This window comes from Phascolarctos cinereus, unplaced genomic scaffold (assembly GCF_003287225.1).
Source record: "Phascolarctos cinereus isolate Bilbo 61053 unplaced genomic scaffold, phaCin_HiC Scaffold_3;HRSCAF=262, whole genome shotgun sequence".
Classification (NCBI taxonomy): Eukaryota; Metazoa; Chordata; class Mammalia; order Diprotodontia; family Phascolarctidae; genus Phascolarctos; species Phascolarctos cinereus.
In genome coordinates, this window is record NW_027555736.1 from 29,470,564 (window position 1) to 29,496,158 (window position 25,595).

General features: G+C 41.2%; 1 protein-coding gene across 3 annotated transcripts in view; it reads right to left on the reverse strand.

Annotated features, from left to right (window-relative positions):
- Positions 1-25,595, reverse strand: part of CTNNA3 (catenin alpha 3) — a 1,889,266-nt gene that overhangs the window by 1,809,326 nt on the left and 54,345 nt on the right. For all 3 annotated transcript variants that reach the window (XM_020998213.2, XM_078150742.1, XM_020998214.2), the window contains exon 3: positions 7,041-7,233. In XM_020998213.2, the coding sequence (XP_020853872.1) occupies positions 7,041-7,233 (193 nt within the window). The remainder of the gene's footprint in view (positions 1-7,040; positions 7,234-25,595) is intronic.

A 25,595-nucleotide genomic window follows, 5' to 3' on the forward strand; every position in this document is an offset into this window, starting at 1 on the left:
TGCTAAAGGAGACCCCAAAAAATACTGAAGAAAATAACACCTTAAAAAATAGCCTAACCCAAATGGCAAAAGAGGTCCAAAAAGCCAATGAGGAGAAAAATGCCCTAAAAAGCAAAATTGGCCAAATGGAAAAGGAAGTCCAAAAGCTTACTGAAGAAAATACTTCCTTAAAAATTAGAATAGAGCAATTGGAAGCTAGTGACTTTATGAGAAATCAAGACATGTAAAACAAATCCAAAAGAATGAAAAATTAGAAAACAATGTGAAATATCTCATTGGAAAAACAACTGACCTGGAAAATAGATCCAGGAGAGAGAATTTAAAAATTATTGGACTATCTGAAAGCCATGATCAAAAAAAGAGCCTAGACATCATCTTTCAAGAAATTATCAAGGAAAACTGCCCTGATATATAGAACCAGAGGGCAAAATAGAAATTGAAAGAATCCACAGATCTCCTCCTGAAAGAGATCCCCAAAGGAAAACTCCTAGGAATATTGTAGCCAAATTCCAGAGTTCCCAGGTCAAGGAGAAAATATTACAAGCTGCCAGAAGGAAACAATTCAAGTACTGTGGAAACAACAGGATGGATACACAAGATTTAGCAGCTTCTACATTAAAGGACCAGGGCATGGAATATAATATTCAGAGGGCAAAGGAGATAGGATTACAACCAAGAATCACCTACCCAGCAAAACTGAGTATAATCCTTCAGGGGAAAAAATGGTCATTCAGTGAAATAGAGGACTTTCAAGCATTCTGATGAAAAGACCAGAGCTGAATAGAAAATTTGACTTTCAAATACAGGACTCAGTGGAACATGAAGAGGTAAACAGGAAAGAGAAATCATAAGAGACTTATTAAGATTGAACTGTTTACATTCCTGCATGGAAAGATGATATTTATAACTCATGAGACTTTGTCAGTATTAGGGTAGTTGAAGGAAAAAATTATATGTGTATAGTAGATAGATAGATAGATAGATAGATAGATAGATAGATAGATAGATAGATGATAGATAGATAGAGGGCACAGGGTGAGTTGAAGATTAAGGGGTCATGTCTGGAGAATAAAATTAAGGGATGAGAGAGGATGATACTGAGAAGAAAGGGAGGTAGAATGGGGTAAATTATCTCACAAAAAAAACAAAAGAAAAGTCTCTCACAGTGGAGGGGAAACAGGGGAAGGTGAGAGGGAATGAGGGAATCTTATTCTCACAGGATTTGGCTTAAGGAGAGAATAACATACACATTCAATTGGGTATGGAAATCTGTCTTACCCTACAGGAAAATAGGGGGAGAAGGGACAAGAGAGCAGGGGGATGATAGAAAGGAGGGCAGATTGGGAAAGAGGGTAATCAGAAGCAAATACTTCTGAGGAGGGACAGGGTCAAAAGAAAGAAAAGAATAAATGGGAGGGCAATATAGGATTAAGGGAAATAGAGTTAGTTTTTCACAACATGTCTACTATGGAAGTGTTTTGCATAACTGCACATGTACAACCTATATTGAGTTGCTTGCCTTTTCAATGAGGGTAGGTGGGGAAGGGAGGAAGGGAGAAAATTTGGAACTCAAAGTTTTAAAAACACATGTTTTTAAAAAAATGTTTTCACATGCAACTGGGAAATAAGAAATACAGGAAATGGGATAGAGAAGTCTATCCTGCTCTACAGGAAAATAGAAGGGGAAGGGGATAAGAGAAGGGAGGGGGGAGAGATAGAAGAGAAGGCAGACTAGGGGAAGGGGTATTCAGAATGCATGCCATCTTGGGGTGGGGGGAGGGGTGAGAAATTTGGAACTCAAAAGCTTGTGGAAGTGAATGTTGAAAACTAAAAATAAATAAATTTATATTTAAAAAAAAAAAGAAAACATAGCCTTTACAGAGAAGGGAAAATTTATCCTTTAATGCCAAGTCCTTTAGCCCACAGAGGGAAAAATAGCATTTATTAAACACCTACTGCATGCCAGGTACTATGCTAAGCATGTTATAAATATTATCTCATTTGATCCTCATAATAACCCTGGGAGGTAGGTGCTGTTTATCACCCCCATTTTATAATTGAGGAAACTGAGGCAGACAGAGGTTAAATAACTTGCTCAGAGTCACAAAATTAGTATCTGAGGTCACATCTGAACTCAGGTCTTCCTGACTCCAGGCCCATTACTCTATCCACTATGCCACCCAGCTGCATCTAGGTCCAAACCAAGGGGAACTGTGAATTGGTTTTGTTAATATTTTGATAACTGTATTTCAATATAATTTATCTCCTTTGCAATCCTTTGTATTTTATTTTATTTATTTAAAAATATTATCCTAACAAGAGGTCCACAGGTTTCCCTAGACTGCTGATGCAGAAAAAGTTAAGAACCCTTGGTCTAGAGGCCAATAGGTCAGTTCACCAGTTAATCAAAAAACCTCTCTTGAGTACTTCATATATACCAGACACTATTCTAATACAAAGAAGGGGGGGGGGGAATCCCAGTCCCTGATCTCAAGGAGCATAGCAGATAGAGCACTAGAATTGGAATCAGGAAAAGTCTGAGTTCAAAATCTGCCTCAGATACTCACTAGCTGAGTGATTCTGGGGAAATCATTCAACTTCTCCCTGCTTCAGTTTCTTCATTTGTAAAATGGGAGTAAAAATAGTACCTATCTTACAGGATTGCTGTAAAGATGAAATGAGATATCCTATATAAGATTCTTTGCAAACTCTAAAGGATTATATAAATTCTGGCTATTATTGTTTGTTTGTTTTTTATTTTTTGGCTAGGCAATGGGGTTAAGTGACTTGCCCAGGGTCACACAGCTAGTAAGTGTTTTGTGTCTGAGGCCAGATTTGAATTCAGGTCCTCCTGACTCCAGGGCTGGTGCTCTATCCACTGTGCCACTTAGCTGTCCCTATTATTGTTGTTAATAATAATAAATCTCTCCCCTTCACACCAGGCTCATAGCCAGAGTCCACCTTAGGACCAAAGAAACTGAAGCAACGAAAGCTTGAAAGGACTTGGCACCCAAGAAAACTATTGGTAAGAAAGAAGTCTCCATATACACCAAAATATTTATGGCAACACTTTTGGGAATAGCAAAGAATTAGAAATAAAGTGGATGCCCATCCATTGGGGAATGACTAAATTAGTTGTGGTACATGAATGTAATGGAATAGTACTGTGCTCTAGGAAATGAAGTGTGTGGTAGATACAGGGAAGCATCGAAAGATCTACATGCACTGATGAAGAGTGACACAGCCCAGAAACAACATATCCAATGGCTACACAGCATAAATGGAAAACTACATACCAAAAAGAAATAGTTAATGTAACAAAATTATAAATTGTAATTCTAAATACCAATCAGGTAAATGAAGAGAAATGAGAAAGTGAGAGGTCCACAGGTGTTATACATTAAACATGTCTTCAGACTTCTTCAATGTATTGATCATTTGTGTTAAAATTCTTTTCCTCTTTAAAAAAAACATTAAGGCAGCTAAGTGGTTCAGTGGATACAGCACGGGTACTGGAGTCAGAAGTACATGAGTTCAAATCCAGCCTCAGACACTTATATGCTATGTGACCCTAGGCAAGTCATTTATCCCAATCTTCTGTGTGTGTGTGTGTGTGTGTGTGTGTGTGTGTGTGTATAATTTGTTATATGGGATGTCTCTCTGGGAGATACTTATGATGATACAGAAAATATCAATAAAAACTTATTTAAAAAAAAAGAAAGAAAGCAAGGTCTTGGCCAGCCAGCATTAACACATAACTGTCTGAATTTTTTTAGTCCTTTCCCCCACCCCTGGGACCACCCCCATAATCTCCCCTCAGCTCTTGCTCCCTCTTGCTCTGCTATCCACAGGCATAAACACTGGCCTGGCTCCACATTCCAGGACTTGGGGCCGTTTGCCCGCTTCCCTCCCACACTGGAGTGCCTGCAGTTTAACTGGGCAGCGAGTCAAGAAGGAGCAGAAGATGAGCCCTTGCATCTTGCTCACTACAGAAGACCCTCTGTCATCTTTGCAGAATGCATGCTGGGTGTGAGGGGTTTGTGTAAAACTCACTGGAAAGAGAGGGTGGGTGATCTAGGACTCCCACTGGACAGCCTGTGTTTCTAGAATATCTTTTAAAAGTAATTAACTGCGAGAATGATCCCTTTTTTTTTTCATTTTAATTCACTAAGCAGCACCCCTCTCATGCCCAATCTAGTGCCAGGTTTGCCCCTCCAATCGTTACTCACACCCTTCTCCAATGTAATCCACCAAGCCCTTACTAAGTCCCTACACATGGCTAGGTAGAGTGGATAAAGTGCCAAGACTGAAGTGAGGAAGATTCATCTTCCCAAGTTCAAATCTGGCTCATCAACTGTGTGACCCTGGGCAAGTCACTTAACCTTGTTTACCTCAGTTTCCTTATCTCTAAAATGAGTTGTAGAAGGAAATGGCAAATCATTCCAGTATCTTTGACAGGAAAACCCCAAATGGGGTTGCAAAGAGTCAGATGCGGCTGAAACAACTGAAGAACAACTAGAGGGCATTGCTGATACAAGGACAAAAATGAATAGAGTCCCCAAAGCCTACATATGCCAATCACTGTGCTAGGCATCTAGGGGTGATGTGAGGTTAGGGGGAAGGATTCACAGCAGCAGATGCCATTCAGCAGCCTCCCGTGCTGGTGGCTACAGCCAGAAGCAAACCCATAATAGGCAGCACAACCAGCCAGCCATCACCAAAGACCCCAGCTTCCAGATTCCTGCGTATATGGTGAACACAGTCAAGAAGACCCCTGGGGGCTGCTGGCAGGACCAATACACTAGGTGCTGGATGGCCTGCCAGAGGGGATTCAGAATCCAAGGGAAGACTAGACTAGACATAAACAGAGCAGTGCCCCCCATGAGAGCTCCTGGGACAATCTTACACAAGCGACCTCAAGCAAAGGCAGAGATTGGAAGGAATTTGGGACAAGAAGAAAACAACTTATTTTCCTCTGGAATGACACCTGCTGGGTGCTTGATAAATGCTTATTAACTGACTGACAGATTGACTAGCTGACTGAAGAGGTCAATGGAAGCTAATCCCTAGTAAACATTAACTGAAAAAGAAAACTGGAAACTCACAAGATGAGTATATGATCATCATACCAGTAGCATATGGAAGGCAGCCAATAACAGCATCGCTGTCCACCCAGGAACTAAGTTATTTGTAAGGATTTCATTGCTGACTATGGGTAGAATAGGAAAACCCACTGGCATCGGAGTTAGAGAATCCAGGTTCTAATCCCAATATTTTTACTCATTATCAATGTAGCATGGAGCAAGTTTCTTGTCCTCTTAAGACCATCAGCCCTCTGGGAAAAGAAGGATGGAATTCATTCTATGACCTCTATATTGTCCTGGGGCTCTAATATCCGATGTGCAGGATTCAACATTATGTAAATAACAGAGTAAATAGTAGCTGTTTTATGTAGTATTTGATGGTTTACAAAGCTCCCCTACATGCCTTATTTCCTCTGATCCTCACAAAAAGCCTGTGAGACAAGTACTAGAGACATTATCATCCCCATCTGAAAGATGGGAAAAATGAGGACCAGAGAAATTACATATGAGGAACAACATGTCCTAAAAACAATAATTATAATAATCAACACTTAAAAAGCATACAGTCAGTTGGCCAGTCAACAAGTATTTATCAAATACATGCTATGTGTCAGGCCCTGGTGATACAATGGGGGGCAAAAAACAGTCCTTGCTCTGAAAGGATCTCTAATAGAGGAGAAAGCATGACAACATGCACACAACTATGGACAAACAAAACATAAACTGGACAAACTGGGGACAATCAGTAGAGGGAAGTCACTGGTATTAAGGGAGATTGTTTGCTATCTTTGGACTGGATTGTGATTTCACTGATAGGCAGAGCTCACGGTGAGGAAACTCCCTTTGCCAATGCAGGTTGGCATTTTCTCTGCAATTTCCAGTCTTAGGGAGTTTCCTGGAAGTACTGGGAGATTAAGTGACTTGCCCAGGGTCACACCAGCTAGTTCTCCACCCAATATGGTGCGTTATCACTCATACCAATTAATAGATCATATTTTCTCTAGTTATCAATATCATTCTCATCTGTTTCCTAAGCAGATATAACAAGCCAAAAGTCAATTCACAAATGTATTCTAAGCATGAATGCCCTCCTAACAGAAGACAAGAAGTCATTTCAAAGGCATCTTCCATGACATGAATGACCAGAAAGGGGGCTGGGCCAATTATGCTCCAAAAACAATGTATCACATTTTGGTATCCATAAAATAACAAAAGACATTGGGGGAAAGTCCCCAATGAACTGGACACATCCTCTACAGAAGATTTATGGAAGTACATGGAAAATGATCTTCCAGGATAACAAGTCCTGGGTCAGTAGACAGTGTATAGGTACATACCGTTTGCATGCTGTCTTCCCCATTAGACTATAAGTTCCTTGAGGGCAGGCACTATCTTTTTTACCTTTCATTGTGTCTTCAGTGTTTATCATGGTACCTGGCACACCATAGATGCTTAATAAATGCTTGTTGACTTTGTCAACTTGGAAAACATGGCCACAGTGATGAGACCACCTGTCCCCTAAAGTACAAAAGGAAATATCCTTTTCTCCAGACCAAAAGTTCAACATTGATTAAGCACGTGACGTACACACAGCACTTTGGTCTTTGTTTTCATTACAAAGTCATTTGTCACAACAGCTCTGAGAAATGAATTGGTACTATTATTAGTGTTATCAATTAAATAAATTAATAATTTGCTATTCCCTGAGCCACCTAGCTGGCCCAGGTTGGGGGGTACTTTGCACCTAAACGGCTGAGCCAAGGTAAGAACTTGGGGCCTTAAAGATATTAAACATTTACTTGGTGAAAGAAGCACCTCTGCCTCCCTCAGAGGATGTCCCAGAACGTCTTACCTACAACTCTTAGGACAAACCAGACCAACCAAAGCTCTACTCCTCTGATTCCCACCCTGGATATCTCCCCACAATCGGATGAGGACAATGGCCTCAGGACTTACTTTCTTTGCACACTTCCTGCAGGGCTGCCGTGAGCTCTTCCTTTAGTACCGTGGCCTCACTGGCAATCTTCTCCCCCTTGTCCAGTAAATTCCATGTGGCTTCTTCAACAGAAGCAAGAAGAACCCGGGCTCTTTTCGAACGTCCCTTTTTCCTATTTGAAATATTCTGGGGACAATTCACCAAAGTGGTAACCTAAAATGGAAAAAGACAATATATTTACTAAGGATGAAATCTTTCAGTTAGTTGGCATAAAGTAAGAAAAGAGAAAAGGGAACAGTCCTGGGATATCTCAGTATCAGGGACCTCTCAAGGTCTGGGGCATCTCAACCTCAAAAACTGGCTGTGAGGTAGAGGAGAGAGAGCGCCTGCATATGAGTCTCTACTCCACTGCTTACTACACGTGTGACCTTGGGCAAGATGCATTTCCTCAATGGGTCTCATTCTCCTCATTTTTAAAATGAGTGGGAATTGCCCTAGATATACTCAAAGTCCCATCTACTTAAGATTATGATCCTGTGAATATATGTGTGACAATTATTTCATGAGAATTAGGAATTTTGGAGGCTAGAACCTTTCTCTCCAGCCACCCAGACAAAACTAAAGGTGGGAACTTGGTCATCATAATTTCCATTGAACTTCTGATTGAAAGGAAGAATAAGAAAGGGAGGTTATTCTGTGTAGGATCTGAGAGCCAGATAAAACTTGAAATAGAGTGCTGACCATGGAGTCAATGAAATCCAGGTGCAGATCCCACCTTTGACACTCACTAACTGTGTAAGCAAAAGTCACACAGGATGGACAGGTGTGGATGGATTGCAATAAGCATCTGGAGAGTGAGAGCACAGATCTCTAAAACTGTTAAGAGTATTTAGATCATAGATTACAGATCACATATCTCAGATCTATGACCAAAAGATTATAGATCGTACCTCAGATGAGGTACAGATGAGGAAGTGAGGGCTAGGGAAATCGCAATTAAGTGCACAGTGTCACAGAATTAGTAAATGTGAGAGGTGGGATTTGAATCCAGGACCTCTGACTCTATGACAGCATTCTTTCCCGTCTTGTACTGGCTTTGTCCCTTGCTACAAGAAACCAAATCTCCCCCACTGCCACTTACTCAACACATATCAAGATTTGGGAGCTACTGGCACAAATCCAAAATGAAAAAAAAAAGTCTTCAAAACTCTCCAACTTTTGCTTAAAACCAAGAAGAAAGTATCTTTGTCTACCAAGTGCCTCAGAATGCATTTTAACCAGTAAAATTTATGTATCTTCCTACTGCACATTCCTCTTCTATTGTGTGTGTCCTCCACACTTCAAATATCTCCCCTAGAACAGCCGAGGCTGTCAAATTTAAATGAGTGCATTCCAGAAAAGCTTTATTCTTTATTAGAAATGCTACCACTAAAAGAAATATGGCGAGGGCATGTGGGATAACACTGGGCTTCTATTCCCCTTCCCTGCCCCCAATCCCATCACAACGTGCAAAATCTTCATTTGGCTTCAAATTCCCTCTGCGCCAATGTCTCCATGACTCCTTAATAAAATTGCTTCATATTTATTTGACTGGAGTCAAGGAAAATTTCCAACAGTTTGTTTCATTGCAGAGGTAAGCATGGCTTGCCAACTCTTTATACCAAAGGGTTGAGTGAGTCTTCTTTTTTTTTCAGCAAGTCTCCAACAAGAGAGCTTCAGTTTGCTTTAAAAGGTGGACACAGACAAGAAGTCTATTTTTCAAGAATATAAACAGAAAATCTGACAGAGGTTCTGAACCTGAGGATGTCTGTTCTTGAATACATAACATAAGCATCCCTTGACCCTGGTGCAGGAAGTATGAACTTTGGATGATTCACCTTGAGATAAGGAAAAGAAAATCACTAAGGCAGGGTGATCAGACACTTGATCCAGGGTGCCAAAATCCAAGGGAGGGGGACTTCTCCCAAGAGACAGCTAGAAACCACTATCCCTGCACTTTGTAGCTGACTGATTATATCTAAGTCCTATGGCTATGACAATCAACTCTTCAACCAAATGCTATAGCCTATCACACATAGTTTACACTTTTGTTTCATAATTCAGTGAAGGTCTAGGCCTTATTCACACCTAGTTCATACCTCAAATTCAGTTGAGATGTCTGGGCCTTCTATATTCAACTACACGGGGGGGGGAGGACCCCCACCGTTATAATAAATACTATTCTGGTTTCTTCTAGATTTTTTCCTGGGGTTTTGTTTGTTTACAGTTGACCAACCCATTTGGAATTTGATACATGACATAATGGCACAGTGGATAGAGTGCTGGCCTGGAATCAGAAAGACTCGTCTTCCTGAGTTCAAATCAAGCCTCAGACACTTACTAGCTGTGTGACCCTGGGCAAGTGACTTAACCCTGTTTCCTCATCTGTTAAATGAGCTGGAGAAAGAAATGGCAAACCACGTGGATATCTCTGCCAGAGAAAACCCCAAATGAGGTCGTGAAAAGTCAGATGCTACTGAATGAATATAATGAATTAATCTAAATCCAAATTAATTTTTCCTACATTGCTATCCAATTGACCTAAGAGCATCCCCTAGTGACTCTTTTCCAAAAATTAATTTTGTTTTGTCCTAACCTAAGTTCTCGGTAGTGTACTAGAAAGAGGGCTAGACTTAGAATGAGAAAGTTCTTAATAGAGAACCAGAAAGAGTACTAGCCTTGAAGTGAGGAGGGACAAGGTTTGAATCCCAGCTCTAAAACTTAGTAGCTGTGTGACCTTGGACAAGTCACTCTACTTTTCTGAACCTCAGTTTCCTTCTCCCTAATACACAGATAAAAATCCTTGTACCACCTACCTTCTAGGGTTGTGGTGTTGTTAACCTGGAAATGATTATAGAAGTAGGAGCTATTATTATAATGTTAGTTGTATATTAATGTTAGTTACGGTTTCATTTCTTGATTCTTTCTTCAACTACATTGATTAGTTCTTCTGGTTTTCACCCAAATGCATGTGGTTGTGATCAGTCCTGCTCTATGATATGTTTGAAAAATGTGCTTTGTCAAGTTCTATCCAATATCCCACGGGGACTTTAATTGCTACTATATTAAGTCTCAATATTAATTTAGGGACTGGCGCCATCTTCTCAGCCAGAAGCAAGGTTTTTATATCTTCATTTCTCCCTGTCTTCCTTTATCTCTCCCATCAGGGCTTTTTGCATTTCTTTGAATAAATCTTTTATGTCCCAAATTGAATTACTCCCCAAGCATTTAATGTTTTGTGTCAGGATTGTGACGCCATGTCTTTTTTCACTGTATATTCTAGCTGGGTGTCATGAGGATATAGAAATGCAATTGATTTTTGTGGATTTATCTCATATCCTGTACCTTTATGGGGCTCATTTATTACCTCTAGTAATTTTTTGGTTGGTTTCCTTGGATTTCTAGATATACAATCATGTCATCTGCAAAAAAATACATACATTTTTATCTCTTCTCCTTTTTTTCATTATGAGTCACTATTGCCAACATTTCTAGAACTATATTAAGTTGCACTGACGATAGGGGCATCCTGTCTGGTGCCCAACTTTAAAGGAAATATATTAGAGTGACTCTCCAACAAAGATAATGTTGGCCACTGAAGTCAAACAAGTATTCTTTATCATGGTTAGAAGGAAGTTCCCAATGACTTGGGATTTAGGATTTTAATCAAAGATAGCTTTCTGAATTTTCCCAAATTCCTTCTCATCATCAGCTGAGATAACCAAGTCACCAGGCATGAATTAAGTACCTTGTTATGTACCAGACACTGTGCTAAGCTCTAAGGATACAAAAAGAGACAAAAAAGAGTCCCTGCATTTAAGGAGCTCACAGTCTAATAGATTGGGATTTTTGCTGCTTTCCTTAAAGGGAGTAGTGGAAGGAGCCCTGGACATGGAGTCTGAGAGCCTGGGCTTGAATCCCAGCTTCATCACTATCTGTGTGACCTCCACTTTCACAGAATCCCAGAATTTCAGAGTTGGCCAAAACCTCAGTGGCCACTGAATCCAAACATATCTGAAAAAGAGGCCCCCTCCACGATGTAGCTGACAAAGAGTCATCCATCCTTGGCTCTAAGCTCTCATATGATGGGGAGTCCTCTACCTTCCAAAGAAGCCCAATCTGCTTTCAGACAGCTCACATTTAAAAATCTTTAACTTATGACCTCCACTGCTTCTGAGTCTGCCCTCTGAAAAAATCTAAGTCTTCAATCATATGACAGCCCTTGAAATACTTTCACAGAACTATCGGGACCCATCCCAAGTCTTCTCATTTCCAAACCAAACATCCATAGTTACTTCAACCCCATTCTGCAATGATGGGTGTCCTCCTCCAAGTACTGTCTACTTTACCATTGTCCTTCCTAGAGTATAGCCCCCAGAACTAAACGCAGTACTCTAAATTCAGTCTGACAAGAGCAGAATATGGAGAGTCTATCATCCCCTAAAAGCTTCTTCACATGTAAAGTGAGGAGGTTCAGTTGGGTGATCTAGAAGGACATCTATCCCCTCTAAGTTCTTTTAATGGAATGACTAGTATTGATGGTTTCTATATAAAGAATACTAAAGTAAGGAAGGCATTGAGGAAGAGAGAAGGCTTAGATAAGCTATGGTTGCTGTCCTCATGAAGTTTTCAATCTAGGGAGGAAAGGGGGAAGCAGAGAGAGGGGAAGAGGGGGGGAGGAGGAGGGAGAGGGGAGAGACAGAGAGAGAGAGAGAGAGAAGAGAGAGAGAGAGAGAGAGAGAGAGAGAGAGAGAAGAGAGAGAGAGAAGAGAGAGAGAGAGAGAGAGAGAGAGAAGAGAGAGAGAGAGAGAAGAGAGAGAGACAAGAGAGAGAGGAAGAGAGAAGAGAGAGAGAGAGGGGAGAGAGAGAAAGAGAGAGAGAGAGAAGAGAGAGAGAGAAGAGAAGAGAGAAAGAGGGAGGAAGAGAGAGAGAGAGAGAGAGAGAGAGAGAGAGAGAGAGAGAGAGAGAGAGAGAGAGAGAGAAGAGAGAGAGAGAAAGAGAGAGAAGAGAAGAGAGAAGAGAAGAGAGAGAAGAGAGGAGAGAGAGAGAGAGAGAGAGAGAGAGAGAGAGAGAGAGAGAGAGAGAATGCACACTATGAGGTGAAAAGTGAATTAAGGAGGCAGAGAACAAAATGTTACATGAACTTCAATAAGGAAAATTGTTAGGAGTGGAGATCACAGAAGGAATAGCATTTGAAATGGATTTTAAAAGACTGTGAAGAATACATCCAGCAAAGAGAGGAAGTAAGGACATCCTAGGCATGATCACATGCAAAAGTATAAGGACAGTAAAAGTAGAAGACACGTTCCAATAACAGAAGGTTGTCCAATTTGGCTGCAGGACAGAAAGGGTAGCAGATTGTAAAGGACCTCGGATGTTACATTAAAAAGTTGGAATTTTAGTCAAGGAGCAATAGTGAACCACTGAAGAGTTTTAAGCAAAGGGGAGATAAGACCACATCTAAGTAATCCTGTAGCAGTATGCAGGGTAGATTGGAGGCAGAAGAGAAAGAAGATGGGAAGATCCATTGGAAGGCCATTGCAGCAGTCCAGATGGATGGTAATGAAGGCCTGTAATAGGATAGAAGTGGTAGGGATGAGGAAGAGAGGAAGGACTGGTGAGATGTTGCAGAAATGGTATCGACAGGAGTTGATGACAGCTCAGTAGTGTGAAGTAAGGAGAAAGGATAGAGAGTCACAGAACAGAAGAGCTAGGAAGGGCCTCTGTGGCCACCCAGCCTAACCCATTCTTGTACAGAAATCCCATCTACATCATCCTCAACAGGTAGTCAGCCAGCCTTCCCTTGAAAGTCGCAAGTGGAAGGGCATCAAACATCAAGATTTGAAAATAATAATAATGATCACAGTAATGAGCACTAATATAATTCTTTAAGGTTTGCAAAGTGATTTACAAATGATTCCTCATTTTATCCTCCCAACAAATTAGGTGCTGCTATTATCTCCTTTAACAAATGAAGAAACTAAGGTAGACAGAGGTTAAGTGACTTGCCCAGGGTCACATAGCTAGTTAAGTGTTGTGGGATGAATTTGAACTCAGGTCTTCCTGACTCTAAGTCCAGGGTTTGGTGAAGGTTTAATTCATTATTTCCCTGTTTCTTTCTTGCTTTTCTAGGCATATATGTATGTATGTATGTATGTATGTGCATGTGTATACACACATATATGCATATGTGTGTACACATTATATATGTATATATAGATACATTTGCTGCTTTGGCAACCTCCCTTCTGTTTTGATCAGCCGCTATTGATCAATTCATTATTGTTCATCTTTTAGTTCTTTTACTGTACCCTAGTTTTATTCTTTGACTTGGGTAATACTTAATATTGGTAGCTAGGCGGCACAGTGGAGAGACCCATGGGGTCTGGAGTCAGGAAGTCCTGAGTTCAAATCTACCCTGCGATGTTTACTAGCTGTGTGACTCTGGGCACCTCTCTCTGTCTAAGTTTCCCCATCTGTAAAATGGGGATTGTAATAGGAGCTACCTCCCTGAATTGTGATCTGATTTCACAACAACCTCACAACAACCAGGGGAGGTAGCTGGGTAGAATTATAAAGTGCTTAGCACAGGGCCTGGCACATGCTAGGCACTATTATAAATGGTAGCTATTATTATTATTATTATTAGCTATTATTAAAAGGACAGAGTTAGGAACAGAGATAGGACTTGAGGTTTCATTGGCGTAGGGAACTCTCAGGTGAGGAAATTCCCTCTAGTAATGCAGGTTGTCACCTTTTCAGCAACTTGGAGCTTGGAAGAATTGCTTACAGCAGTGTGAGGTAGTGTCTTGCCTAGGGTCCCACAACCAGTGTATGTCAGAGGGATGACTTGAACCCAGGTGTTCCTGACATCAAGGCTGGCTCTGCCCACTACATCATGCTGCCTCTCTCTTGGTTTTAATTTCACAGGATTGCAGAGTTGGAGGGGACCTCCAAAGCAGCGAAAGCAAATGTCACCAAGAAAGAATAGGGAGTAAATCCATTTGTTAAAGGAAAACAAGCAAAAAGTGGAGAAGTTCTACAGATTAGAATGTACTGCAAAGTACAGAGGGTGAACAAGTTCTCCCACTGGGGGCTGAGATATCTCAGCTAAACCAAGAGAGGACCAATCTCACCCAAAGAGAAATTCCCTCAAGTTTCTCAGAAGGAAACCTGGCCATCAGGGGCATGTTGAGAAGCTGGCTTCCCCTACTGTTTCCATCTTTCAAAGTCTTTCTCTCTTTCTGTCCACACTTTTCTGACATTCATCCCAAAAAGCATCTGGAATTCTGTGTACCTCAAAGAAGAATGTTTTGTTCTTTTAAGCTCTCACACCAACTCTTCACCTCACAAAGGTGTGCAGCATTGCATCAACGTTCTCTCCACCAGTCCAGAGTTATGCCTGAACAGCTTCTTCATGCAAAACACCCTGGCCTTAGAAAATCAGGCTACACCTCTCTGAAAATTCCTCAAATGGGAGATATCGGGGCATATGGAGCAAAGAAGCACTAAGCTTTTTAAATTTCCTGTTCTTAAAGATTCTGAAATCAATGCATTAAAAATGAAGCCTAGTGTTTATTTCAAGCATGAGGAACTTGGAAAGGGAAGGATTATTCTGTACTTTCCTCATTCAAGAACGTTTGCTAGGTTCTAAGGACACTGACAACTAAATTGATATCCAGAACTTGCTACCCGATAAATTATTAGTTTGTACCGCAGCTGTAACTTGCAATAGGAACTTTGCAGAATGTGGCAAGACATCATCTTGGCAGGAGGTGATTTCATTTCAATTTCTGAGTCGACAATGTCCCTGCTTTGGCATCTCAGAGGCTACCTCTGGTGAATAACTTTGTGTAGTGACAGCCTGAGAACCAGAGTCTATTCTGTGGGCACCTTCTGTCCCTGACCATCCCATTGTGAGAATCCTAGTCAATTCACTTCAATACAGCAAACAGATTTTAAGCATCTACTATGTGAAAGAAGTTGGGCTAGGCACTGAGGGTACAAAGGCAAAAAAGGTCTTATAATCTAGCGAGGAGATGTAACATGTACTAAGGTATAGACAAACTACATGTACATGTACTTAGGTGGTGGTATTCAGTCGTTTTTCAATCAAGTCCAACTTTTTATGAACCATTTGGGGTTTTCTTAGCAAAAATACTAGAGTGCCATTTCCTTCTGCAGCTTATTTTACATATGGGGGAACTGAGGCAAGCAGGGTTAAGTGACTTGCCCAGGGCTACACAGCTAGTAAGTGTCTCTGGCTGGATTTGAACTCAGGTCCTCCTAACTCCACGGCCAACACTCTATCCACTGCACCATCTACTGCCTGTACTTAGCTATATTTCATATGCAGGGAGAGGGACAACAAGTAGGCAGGGTAGCTGGTTTATAGAATGCATGGATAGAACTAAGGCATAAAAAGGTGGAAATCTAGGAAGGGACCTAGTTGGGAACAGGATCGAAGGAAGTGAATGAGGGAGTTAATTCGAGGTTTGGGATTGGCAAGGTGTGATGTACAATAGGGATTGAACAGTAGAGGACAGTACAGAGTTGAACTGGTCAACCAATGGTCAACATAGGGAAGGGAAGGGAAGAGAATGTGGTCAGAGCAGGGGTGATGGCCTTGGGAAGAACTGAGAGTTAGTGGGAATGAAGGACTCTCTTGAAGATGAAGAACAGGATTTGGAAATCATAAGGCAGAGGAAAATATGTAATGATAAAAGATTGTGACCAGCTGAAGGAATTTCAGAGTCCATAAACATAGGGACAGGCTAGGCAGCTAGATTGGGAGATGAATTCTGGATTTAGAGTCAGGAAGACCTGAGTTCCAATGTTGTCTTTTTTTTTTAAGGAAATTGGGGTTAAGTGACTTGCCCAGGGTCACACAGCTAGTAAGTGTCAAGTGTTTGGTCTGAGTCCAGATTTGAACTCAGGTCCTCCTGACTTCAGGGCCGGTGCTCTATTCACTGCACCACCTAGCTGCCCCTCCAATGTTGTCTTAAACACTCAAAGTGTGACACTGAGAAAGTCACTTAATCTCACTCCGTCTCAGTTTCCTCATCTGTAAAAGATGCATGATAATAGCACCCACCTCCCAGTGTTGTTTTGAGGATCAAATGAGAAGTGATAGCAAACTCTTTACGCACTTTAAAGTGCTCTCTAAACAACAACTCTTAGGGAAGTAGAACAGGTGTGAATAGCAGCAACACTGAGGGGAGGACCATCTCTATGGGAAGCTGAGGTGCAGGAGCAGAGCTCATAAGAAATGAAGTGGGAAGTTAGGGTATTTGAGGAAACATGCGTATGCATTCAGAGGTCCCCTAGTGTGAGAGTAGGATTGGAGTAGAGAGGAAGACTGAGCCAGGCACTGAACAGGTTAAAAACCAAACTAGATAATGGATGGCAGCTAGGTGGTGCAGTATGCATGGAGCACCTGGACTGGAGTGAAGACTCATCTTCACGAGTTCTAATCCGGTCTCAGACACTTACTAGCCGTGTGACCCTGGGAAAGTCATTTAACCCTGTTTGCCTCTGTTTCCTTACTACAAAATGAGCTAGAGAAGGAAATGGCAAACCACTGTGGTATCTCTGCAAGAAAACCCCAAACAGGATTACCAAGAGTCAGACGTGACTGAAACGACTGAATAACAAGATAATATACACCAAGTGCTTTGTAAAACTTAAGCTCCTGGGACGGCTAGGTGGCATAGTGGATAAAGCACCGGCCCTGAAGTCAGGAGGACCTGAGTTCAAACCTGACCTCAGACCAAACACTTGACATTTACTAGCTGTGTGACCTTGGGCAAGTCACTTAACCCCAATTGGCTAAAAAAAAAATGTAAAAAAAAAAACTTAAGCTCCTGTATAACTGTCACCTATTGTCATGTTTATACTAAAAGGCAAGTAATGAGTAGACACCTGTCCTTGAAGCCGGGAAGACTGGAGTTGATGTTTTTTCTCTTTCACAAACTAGCTGTAGGACCCTGGACAAGTCACTTCATATCTCAATGTTCTAAGCAACTCCCTAAGCTTCATCAGTAGAGGATCTTCATCACAGGAAGTTCCCTATACCAATGAAATCAAATTGTTCCAAACTATTACTATCATCATTAGGATTAGATACACTTTCACTGATTTCCCTTTGATTGCTGAAGTCATTTTCTCTCTCTGGGCCTCAGTTTCCTCATCTGTAAAACAAGGGGATCAAATCAGTTGACCACTAAAGTGCTTTCCAGTTCTAGATCTGAATCTACAGTCATATGGTATGAGTCACAATGAGAAAAATCACTTCTTTGAAGACACTGAAAATCCATCATTAAGGGTCACTGCTATGACCAAAGACTGGTCTAATCAGCAGAGGATGGAGCTGATCTGAAGGCTGTTGTCAAGGAGTGGCCAAGCTCCAGGTGGGAATAGCTTAGAAATTATTTATATTGTTTAAGTGATCTGGCCTCAGCTCTTCATCATCCTTCAGACTTTTCTGGGTGCTTCTCAGATTACAGGTCTCAAACATATAAATCATATCAAAATATACTCCTCACCACTGAAAGTATCAAAACCCAGGCTGCAATCCAGGTTATCCATCAGAAATCTCCTGGAGTGATTACTTCACAGTGGGGAAAGGTTGGAGTGAATGGCATCTGAGGTTCATTCCAACTCTGAGTATGATTCTCTCTGTTTACAAACTTCCCAGATGAGTGCCAAACCAATTGACAAGCATTTATTAAGCACCTACTATGTACTATGTGCCATGCATTGTGTTATGCTCCCTCATTACAGTCACAAAACAATAGGGAGGAAAGGGGGAGAGAGAGAGACAAAGACAGAGAGAGACAGAGAAAGAAAGAGAGAGAGATTCATATCCAGGGGGCAAGGGGTAGTGGCTTCCAATCTTCTAGAATGGGAACTTAGTTTAAATAACTTAGATTGGACCTAGTTCTACAATTAATTTGTGGGCTGACATTGACCTTAGTCAAACTATGAGGTATTTATGAGACATGTCCAATCACAGATCAATGAAGCTGGAAGAGGCCTTAAGGTTCTTTTGTCCAACATGTCTCCCCAGCATTTAACAGAAAAAGAAAATGAGGTCAGCAAACAATATCTCACTTGCCTAAGGTATGCATGTATTCAGTGGCAAAGCGGTAACTAGAATCTCATTCCAACAGTAACCTCTGCGGTAGATCTTCACCATGGAAATTCATTATTAGACACTTGCTAGTGCCTAGACTTTCTATTACACACAAAATACAGTTAACATCATCGGTTTATGGACTCTCCTATTGAATGGAAGTTCCTCAATGAAGCTTTACTATCCCAGTGGCTAGCAAGTGTATGACACACTGTAAATGTTTGATAAATGAATGAATGAATTTCAGTGGCTATCTAATTCAACCCATACCTGAACAAGAATTTTCCCTGCAACCGAATTGAGTAGTTTTCCATAGTACTATTATGGGGAGAAAAAAACAAATTATCAACTTTCAGAAAACAATAAATACTACTTTATTCTATTTATTTAAATTCCACTAAAGTCCTTCTCTAGGGTGGAGCTTACTTCGGGTTCTCAAAAACTATGCCAATGAAATAAAAGCTCTGATAGTTCCTCCTAAGATGGAAATAATAATAATAATATGATATAGCACTTAGTAAATGAATTATTATCTCATTTGAGCCTCATAACAATCCTGAGGTAGGTGCTATTATTATCCCCATTTTACAGATGAGGAAAGTGAGACAAACAGGATAAGTGACTTGCCTAGGGTCAGCTGACCAGTGTCTGAGGCTGGCTTTGAATCCAGATGTTACTGACTTCAGACCTAGTGCTCTATCCGCTGTACCACCCACCTACTCTTAGCTTTCATCCTTGAAGGAATTCAAATACAGCCCCAGTGATGGATTAGATGTCTGCAGTCCAAAAGCAACCTATGAAGGTTCATCACCAATGGCCACCAGGGGGTGCATTTTCTAGCTACCAAAACTCACGAAGATCAAGACAACTCTGAACTTCAAAACTTCATGAGACCTGAATTCAAATTCTGACTCTTCCACTTAACTCCCTATGGCTTCCCAAACTGTAAAATAAAGTTTAACCAGGTGACCTCTAAAGTCTATAATTCTATGACTTCCTAAGGCTGAGATCTGTACCAGCGGTAAGATTCCATATGCTGATGAAATCACAAAAGAGTTTCAGAAGGTTAGCTCTCAGCAATTAGCAACACACATCAGCTTCTGCTTCCCTTCTCTTTCCAACACTCATTTCACATAGTTTGTTTCCAAATGATCCTTAAAAAACCAGCATAGCTGAATTCCTCTCTGCAGTCATTGCCTGCTACTAACTGATTTCATAATTTAGCATTTTAACAAAATACCCTTAACCTACAGAGAGCCAAAAGGAGGAAGTGAATGAATGGGTCCTCCTCCCAGTTTCATGTTCTGGGTGTTCTGCTCATTCAGTTCAGGGTCAGAACAACCACTCTTGCATGAGGTCAAGTGGCAGTGGCAGGGCCACTGAGTGGCAGTGGCAGACCTCCCCTACCCCACCCTCAACCCCCCCCCCAGCCCTTCCTGTCACTCGGAGGGCAGGAAAGAACAAAGACCTTAAAATGTGGAACACAGGTGAGGCTAAGTGGTGCAGTGGATAGAGCATTGGAACCTGGAGTCAGGAGTACCTGAGTTCAAATCCAGCCTTAGACACTTACTAGCTATGTGAGCCTGGGAAAGTCACTTAACCCTGCTCGCCACCCCCTAAAAAAATGTGGAACACAGAAAAAGCAGTAACTGCTATCTTGTTTTCTCTACTCCACAGAGCTCCTACCTCTGCACACAATCCAAACCAGAAAGAGCCTAGCCATAGGCAAATGCTCTGTGCTAGGCACAAGGATTAATACTGAATAAATAATATTAAATAAGGAGAAAGGCAGAATGGAGTCATGAATAAGAAGCTGACCTCAGAGACAGAGATCTGGGTGTGAGTCCTGCCTCTGACCCATTCTGACTGTGTGACCTTCATGGTTCCAGGTAGGTATGACTCCATGGAGCAGAATAGTTGCTGTTCTGCATTGATAGAGGGCAGCTCCTCACAGAGGTAGTCAATAGATAGTGGCCATCAGGATCAGGATGAGTTTGAATAGTGTGAACCTCAAAGGAAGAGAGATTGCATTGCATAGCATTCTGCGGAATGGGTCTAGTCAAAAAGAAAAAATTAAGGAGACAGAGTGGCATAAGTGGGTGGAATTTAGTCTTAGAGATGGGAAGACTTGGGTTAGAATTGGATTTGGGTTGCCCAGCTCTGACCTCTGTGCTCCAGAGTGTTATACGATGTCCTGAGACCATTTCCAGACCAGAACCACCTCCTACTGCCACTTTTTGACTCCCAATGGGGCTCCTCCAGGCCGTACCTTCATTTCCTCCTGCTTGCTACGAGATAGGCCTCCTAGGTCTGGATGACACTGAACATTACCCCTGCAACAAGGTTGGACCTTGAGGGAGGACCTAGTCCAGTCTAATCACCTGCCTCTCTCAATGGATCTCCAACCACTAATACTCTGCTTGCACTCATCCTTTAATGGTTCGCATACTTCCACTCCCTCATAATCTCATCCCAGCAATTCTGAACCTTTGTTCCCCATGCCCAACTTTTCACTCCCTCATTCCCACCTCCTTTAACCTTATCTCCCAAATATCCTTCTTTAAATCTACCTGCCCTCTCTCTAGAATGCCTGCTCCAAAATTCATAAGCAAGCTTTCTTCTTAGATTTGTTCCTTTCCCAGTCCTTCCATCTTCTGGCACTCACTAAGACCTGACTCCTTGCTAATGACATTGCTTCCCTACCCTTTCCAATACTGGTGCGTTTTCAATCATTGCCCCCCACCATCCACTGGCAATAGTGGGCAAGTCAGAAGGCTGCTTGCTCCCCTTTGCCATTTCCAGACTCTCCCTGTGTCACCATCAGTCAAGCAACCTTTCCTCCTTTAAGGTTCACACTATTCAAATGTGTCACCCAATCCAGATGCTGATGGCCAGTATTCATGAGCTCCCAGGACATTCTTCTTCCTCCTTCAATAAGTTCGTAGTCTTTCAGCCCAACCCTTGCACTCATACAAAGGGTTTTCTGCACACATATAAATACTTCCTTAAGTACCCTACCTTCCCAGCTCCTCAGTCACTCATTTCCCATGACCTACACTTCTCTTAGTTACAAACAGAAATGAGCAATTCCTTGATTTTGCCATCACCGCCAAATATTCTACTTCCACCTACAGGAGCTCTGAAATCCCTTATCATTCCCCACAAACCTCCCCCTTCTTCCCCCAGTCAGACAGGCCTACAGTCTCCCTTGTGGTTTCAGTAATTATCTCAATGCAGGTGATTTGACCAGCCCTCTCTTGTTTCCCAACCTCCAGCCTCATTTTCAGCCAGGTGGTACAATGGATAGAGCACCATGCCTGGAGTCAGAAAGACATGGTTTAACTCTGGCCTCAGACACTTGGTAAACATGTGATCCTGGGCAAGTCATTTCAGCTCTGTTTGCCTGAGTTTCCACAACCATAGAATGAGGATATTAACAGCACCTGCACCTATGTCTCAGGGTCGTTGTGAGGACCAAATGAGACAATCTTTGTAAAACACTTGGTGGTGCACAGCCTGGCACATTGTAGGTGCTTTAGAAATGCTTATTCCCTTTACACCTCTTACCAACTGCCTTTCAGACATTTCAAATTGGATGTCCAGACATCGTAAATTCAACATGACCAAAACTGAACTTATCATCTTCCCTCTCCCTGCCCCCCACAAGTCCACTTCTCCTTCCCATCTTTTTATTATTAACAGTTCCACCACTTGCCTGGTCATCCAGGTTCCCACAGCCTAGGTGTCCCCTTTGACACTTCATTCACATCCTGTTGTTTCCACCTTTGTAACATCTCTCCTATGTGTCTATTTCCCTCTTCTGACACCAAAACCATCATGATACAGTCTTTCATCACCTCTCACCTGGACTATTATAATAGCTGCTAGTTGGTCCTCCTGACTTAAGACTGTGCCATTCCAATCCACCCTCCTTTCTCCTGTCAAACTGATCTTCCTTAAATGCAAGTCTGACCTATCACTCTCCTTTCGATAAACCTCAGTTGTCCCTAGCACCTTCTGGATCAAATATGAAATCCTCTGGTTGGCTTTCAAAGCCCCTCATAACCTGGCCCTTTCCCATAATTCCAGTCTTCTTATACCTTACTCCCTTCTGTATACTCTGTGATCCAGTAAAACTGGCTCCCTCCAACTAAACACTACATCTCCTACCTCTGGTCATCTTCATTGGCTGCGTCCCATCCCTGGAATACTCCCCCTCCTCATCTTTCCTTTCCAGCTTCTCTGGCTCCCCTCAAGTCCCAGATAAAGCCTCATCTTCTGCCAGAAGTCTTTCTCAGTCCTCCTTAACCTTAATGCCTTTCCTTGTGAGAATACCCTCAATTTAGCCTGTCTATATCTTGTTTGTACACATTTGTTTGCATTTCAGTACCCTCATAGAGGCTGAGTGGTATGCTGATGAATGTTTAATAATCAGCTCTTTGGGAAAAAAAAGTAAGCATGACTCACTTTTGAGTTTATCTGCCCTATTAACATTTTCTTCATTACTTTCTTAATTCTAGACAATCCATCCCTTATGTTCCAATGACTCTGGCCCCTTGATTTTCCATTGCATGAGACACTCTATCTCCTGATGCTGTGCCTGGAATATCTCCTTCCTCACCTCTACCTCCTGCCTTCCCTGGCTTTCTTTAAAACTCTGCTCAATGGGAGGGAGAGAAAATAGATTTTTGTTCATGAAAGAAAACACAGCTCAAAGTCCACCTTCTTCAGAAGATCTTTCCAGTTGTCCCATCCCTCTGAACTTCTCTTCCATTTACACTGTATATATCTTACATGCAGAGATATTGATGTGTTATCTCCCCTATCTGATGATGAATTCTTTAAAGGCAGGGATGGTGTTTTTTTCTTTTGTTTGGATCTCCAGTCCTTAGGTTAGTGCCTAGCACATAGTAAGCACTTTATAAATGTTGAATGAAGGAATGAATGACTACTGCTTCTGTTGCTCTCCAGCTATATAGGACAATAATCTAGTTACAGGATTTCTCTGAGCTTCAGCTTTCTCAAGTCTAAAAAGCTCCCAGTTTAACTCAATCTTGGGAATGTTCCACCTTCTCACTATTAGCCTTGCTCACCTCAAGATGTTCCCATGTGTGTACTCTCCTCTCTCTCCTTTGTTGTTGCTGTCCAGTCATTTCAGTCATGTCCAATTCTTCGTGACCCCATTTGGGGTTTTCTTGACCAAGATACTGGAGTGGTTTGTCATTTCCTTCTCCAGCTTATTTTACAGATGAGGAAACTGAGGCAAACAGGGTTAAGTGACTTGCCCAGGTTCATACAGCTAGTAAGTGTCAGAGGCCAGATTTGAACTCAAGAAACAGAGTCTTCCTGGCACCAGGCCTAGAGCTCTATCCAGGGCACCACCTCTCTCTCCTACCTACCTGCTTTCCACCACCACTCTATGCTCTGTCTTCTCCTATTAGAATGTAAGTACATTGAGAGTAGGGAGCCTTTTGTTTTCTGGCCTTTTTATCACCAGAGCTTATCACAGTGTCAAACATATAGTAAGCACTTAATAAATGCTTTATCTCTCTAACTCCCTACCTAACAACGCCTACTTTACATAACACACTGGGCGGTTGTTGGGGCCCAAAGGAGTGAAAATATATCAAGGACTTTTTAAACTTTCAATGTCAGTTATTAATTTGGCCAATATAAGCTCCTTACAGTCAGGAAATTTCCTTTTTTTAATATCCCCAAGACCTAGCTCAATGACATGCATATAGTGGATGTCACAGTCATAGTCAATAAATATTTATTAAACACCTACTGTGTGCCAGGCCCTGTAGAGAAATCAGAATCAGATAGAGAAATCAGAAAGTCCTAGAGTAGTATAGCTAGGCGAGAAATGGGGTGTCTGTCCTGAGCCCCTTCCTTAAATGGAAGTTTTGGAATTCATGGCTTTGCCCTCCAATCAGAGGAACAAAGATGTTTAAAAATGCTTTTTCTTTGAATTAAATGTCCCAGAATTTCTTCCAGTTTTTCTAAACTATTGAGGCAGTTTATGCAATGAATAGAGAACTGGGCTTGAAATCAGAAAGAGCTGCTGCCTTTAAGTTCTGCCCCTGACACATGGAGGCTGGGGGAGTCAGCAAGTTACAGTGTTTCTCAATAGTTTTTGTTCCGTGAACCCATTTCAACCAAAAAAAAAATGTGTTGTAACCCCCCAGGGTAATTTGATACAACTCATAATATTCTTTTAGAATTATTCATTAAGTGCTTACAATAACTACAATGATAACTTCTGCTCCAAAATGTTCCAAATTAAAATTTATATTATATACCTATAATTATAAAAGATAATATTTGTGCTACATATAATTAATAAAACTCTGAGTATACATTTTTAATATTCTAATTATAAAAGAATTATGGATGCTTTATATGGGACATCCTGTAAGAATGAAAATAATCCAGCAAGACCTCATATATTTGCTATTATCTGCAAGACTATAATTAATTTATTTTACAAATTTTTTTGACTATAAACAACATTTTTATTGAAATAAGTTATGATTCAGAAGATGTTTAGCATAATGAAATAATCCTATGCAAACATAACGTATTTGAACAAAGGTTCACAATATTTGGCTTGACCCCAACACCATCTTAAATCTGGTTCCATGTTGTGCATTTCTGGATTTTGATTTAAAACAAAATAAATTGAAAATGCTCACTCACACAAATATGTGGTAGAAAATGGAAGGAGAATTTTAAAAGCTTTCTTGGTGAAAGAAAGAATTTCTTTTTCCTTTTTTTTTCTTAAGTCACCTAACCAATTGACAGTAGACAGAGGACCAGGCCTAGCATCAGGAAAACCTGAGTTCAAATCTGGCCTCATACACTTACTAGCTATGTGACCCTGGGCAAGTCACTTAATCTTGTTTGTCTCATTTTCCTCATCTGTAAAATGAACTGGTGAAGGAAAGGGCAAACCATTCCAGTATCTTTTCCAAGAAAACTCCAAACAGGGTCACAAAGAGTTGGACGCTACTTAAAAAAAAAAAACTGAACAACAAAGTTTAAATCAGAAAACAGCCTTAATACTTCAGTGAGGGGCAATATAATATTTGTTTCTGAAGACCTTTTGTCATGGTTTACAGCGGTTTCAAGATGACCCTTGTAATACACATGCCTGGTAATTATGGTTTTCAAACATCCTGACATTTGTACAGCAAGAATGCAAACATTCATAATATCTTGATCATATGAATCAAAGCAATTGTTAAGAAATGAACATTTTTTACATTTTTGGTTCTCCAAAAACATAAAATCATTCATATGAATTCTCCTGCACAAACAGCGACGCTCGGCAGTAACCAGGTCTGTGATCTTGTTCACGCAGACATTCACTTCAATGATAGGGATCAAAATCCATCCCTGA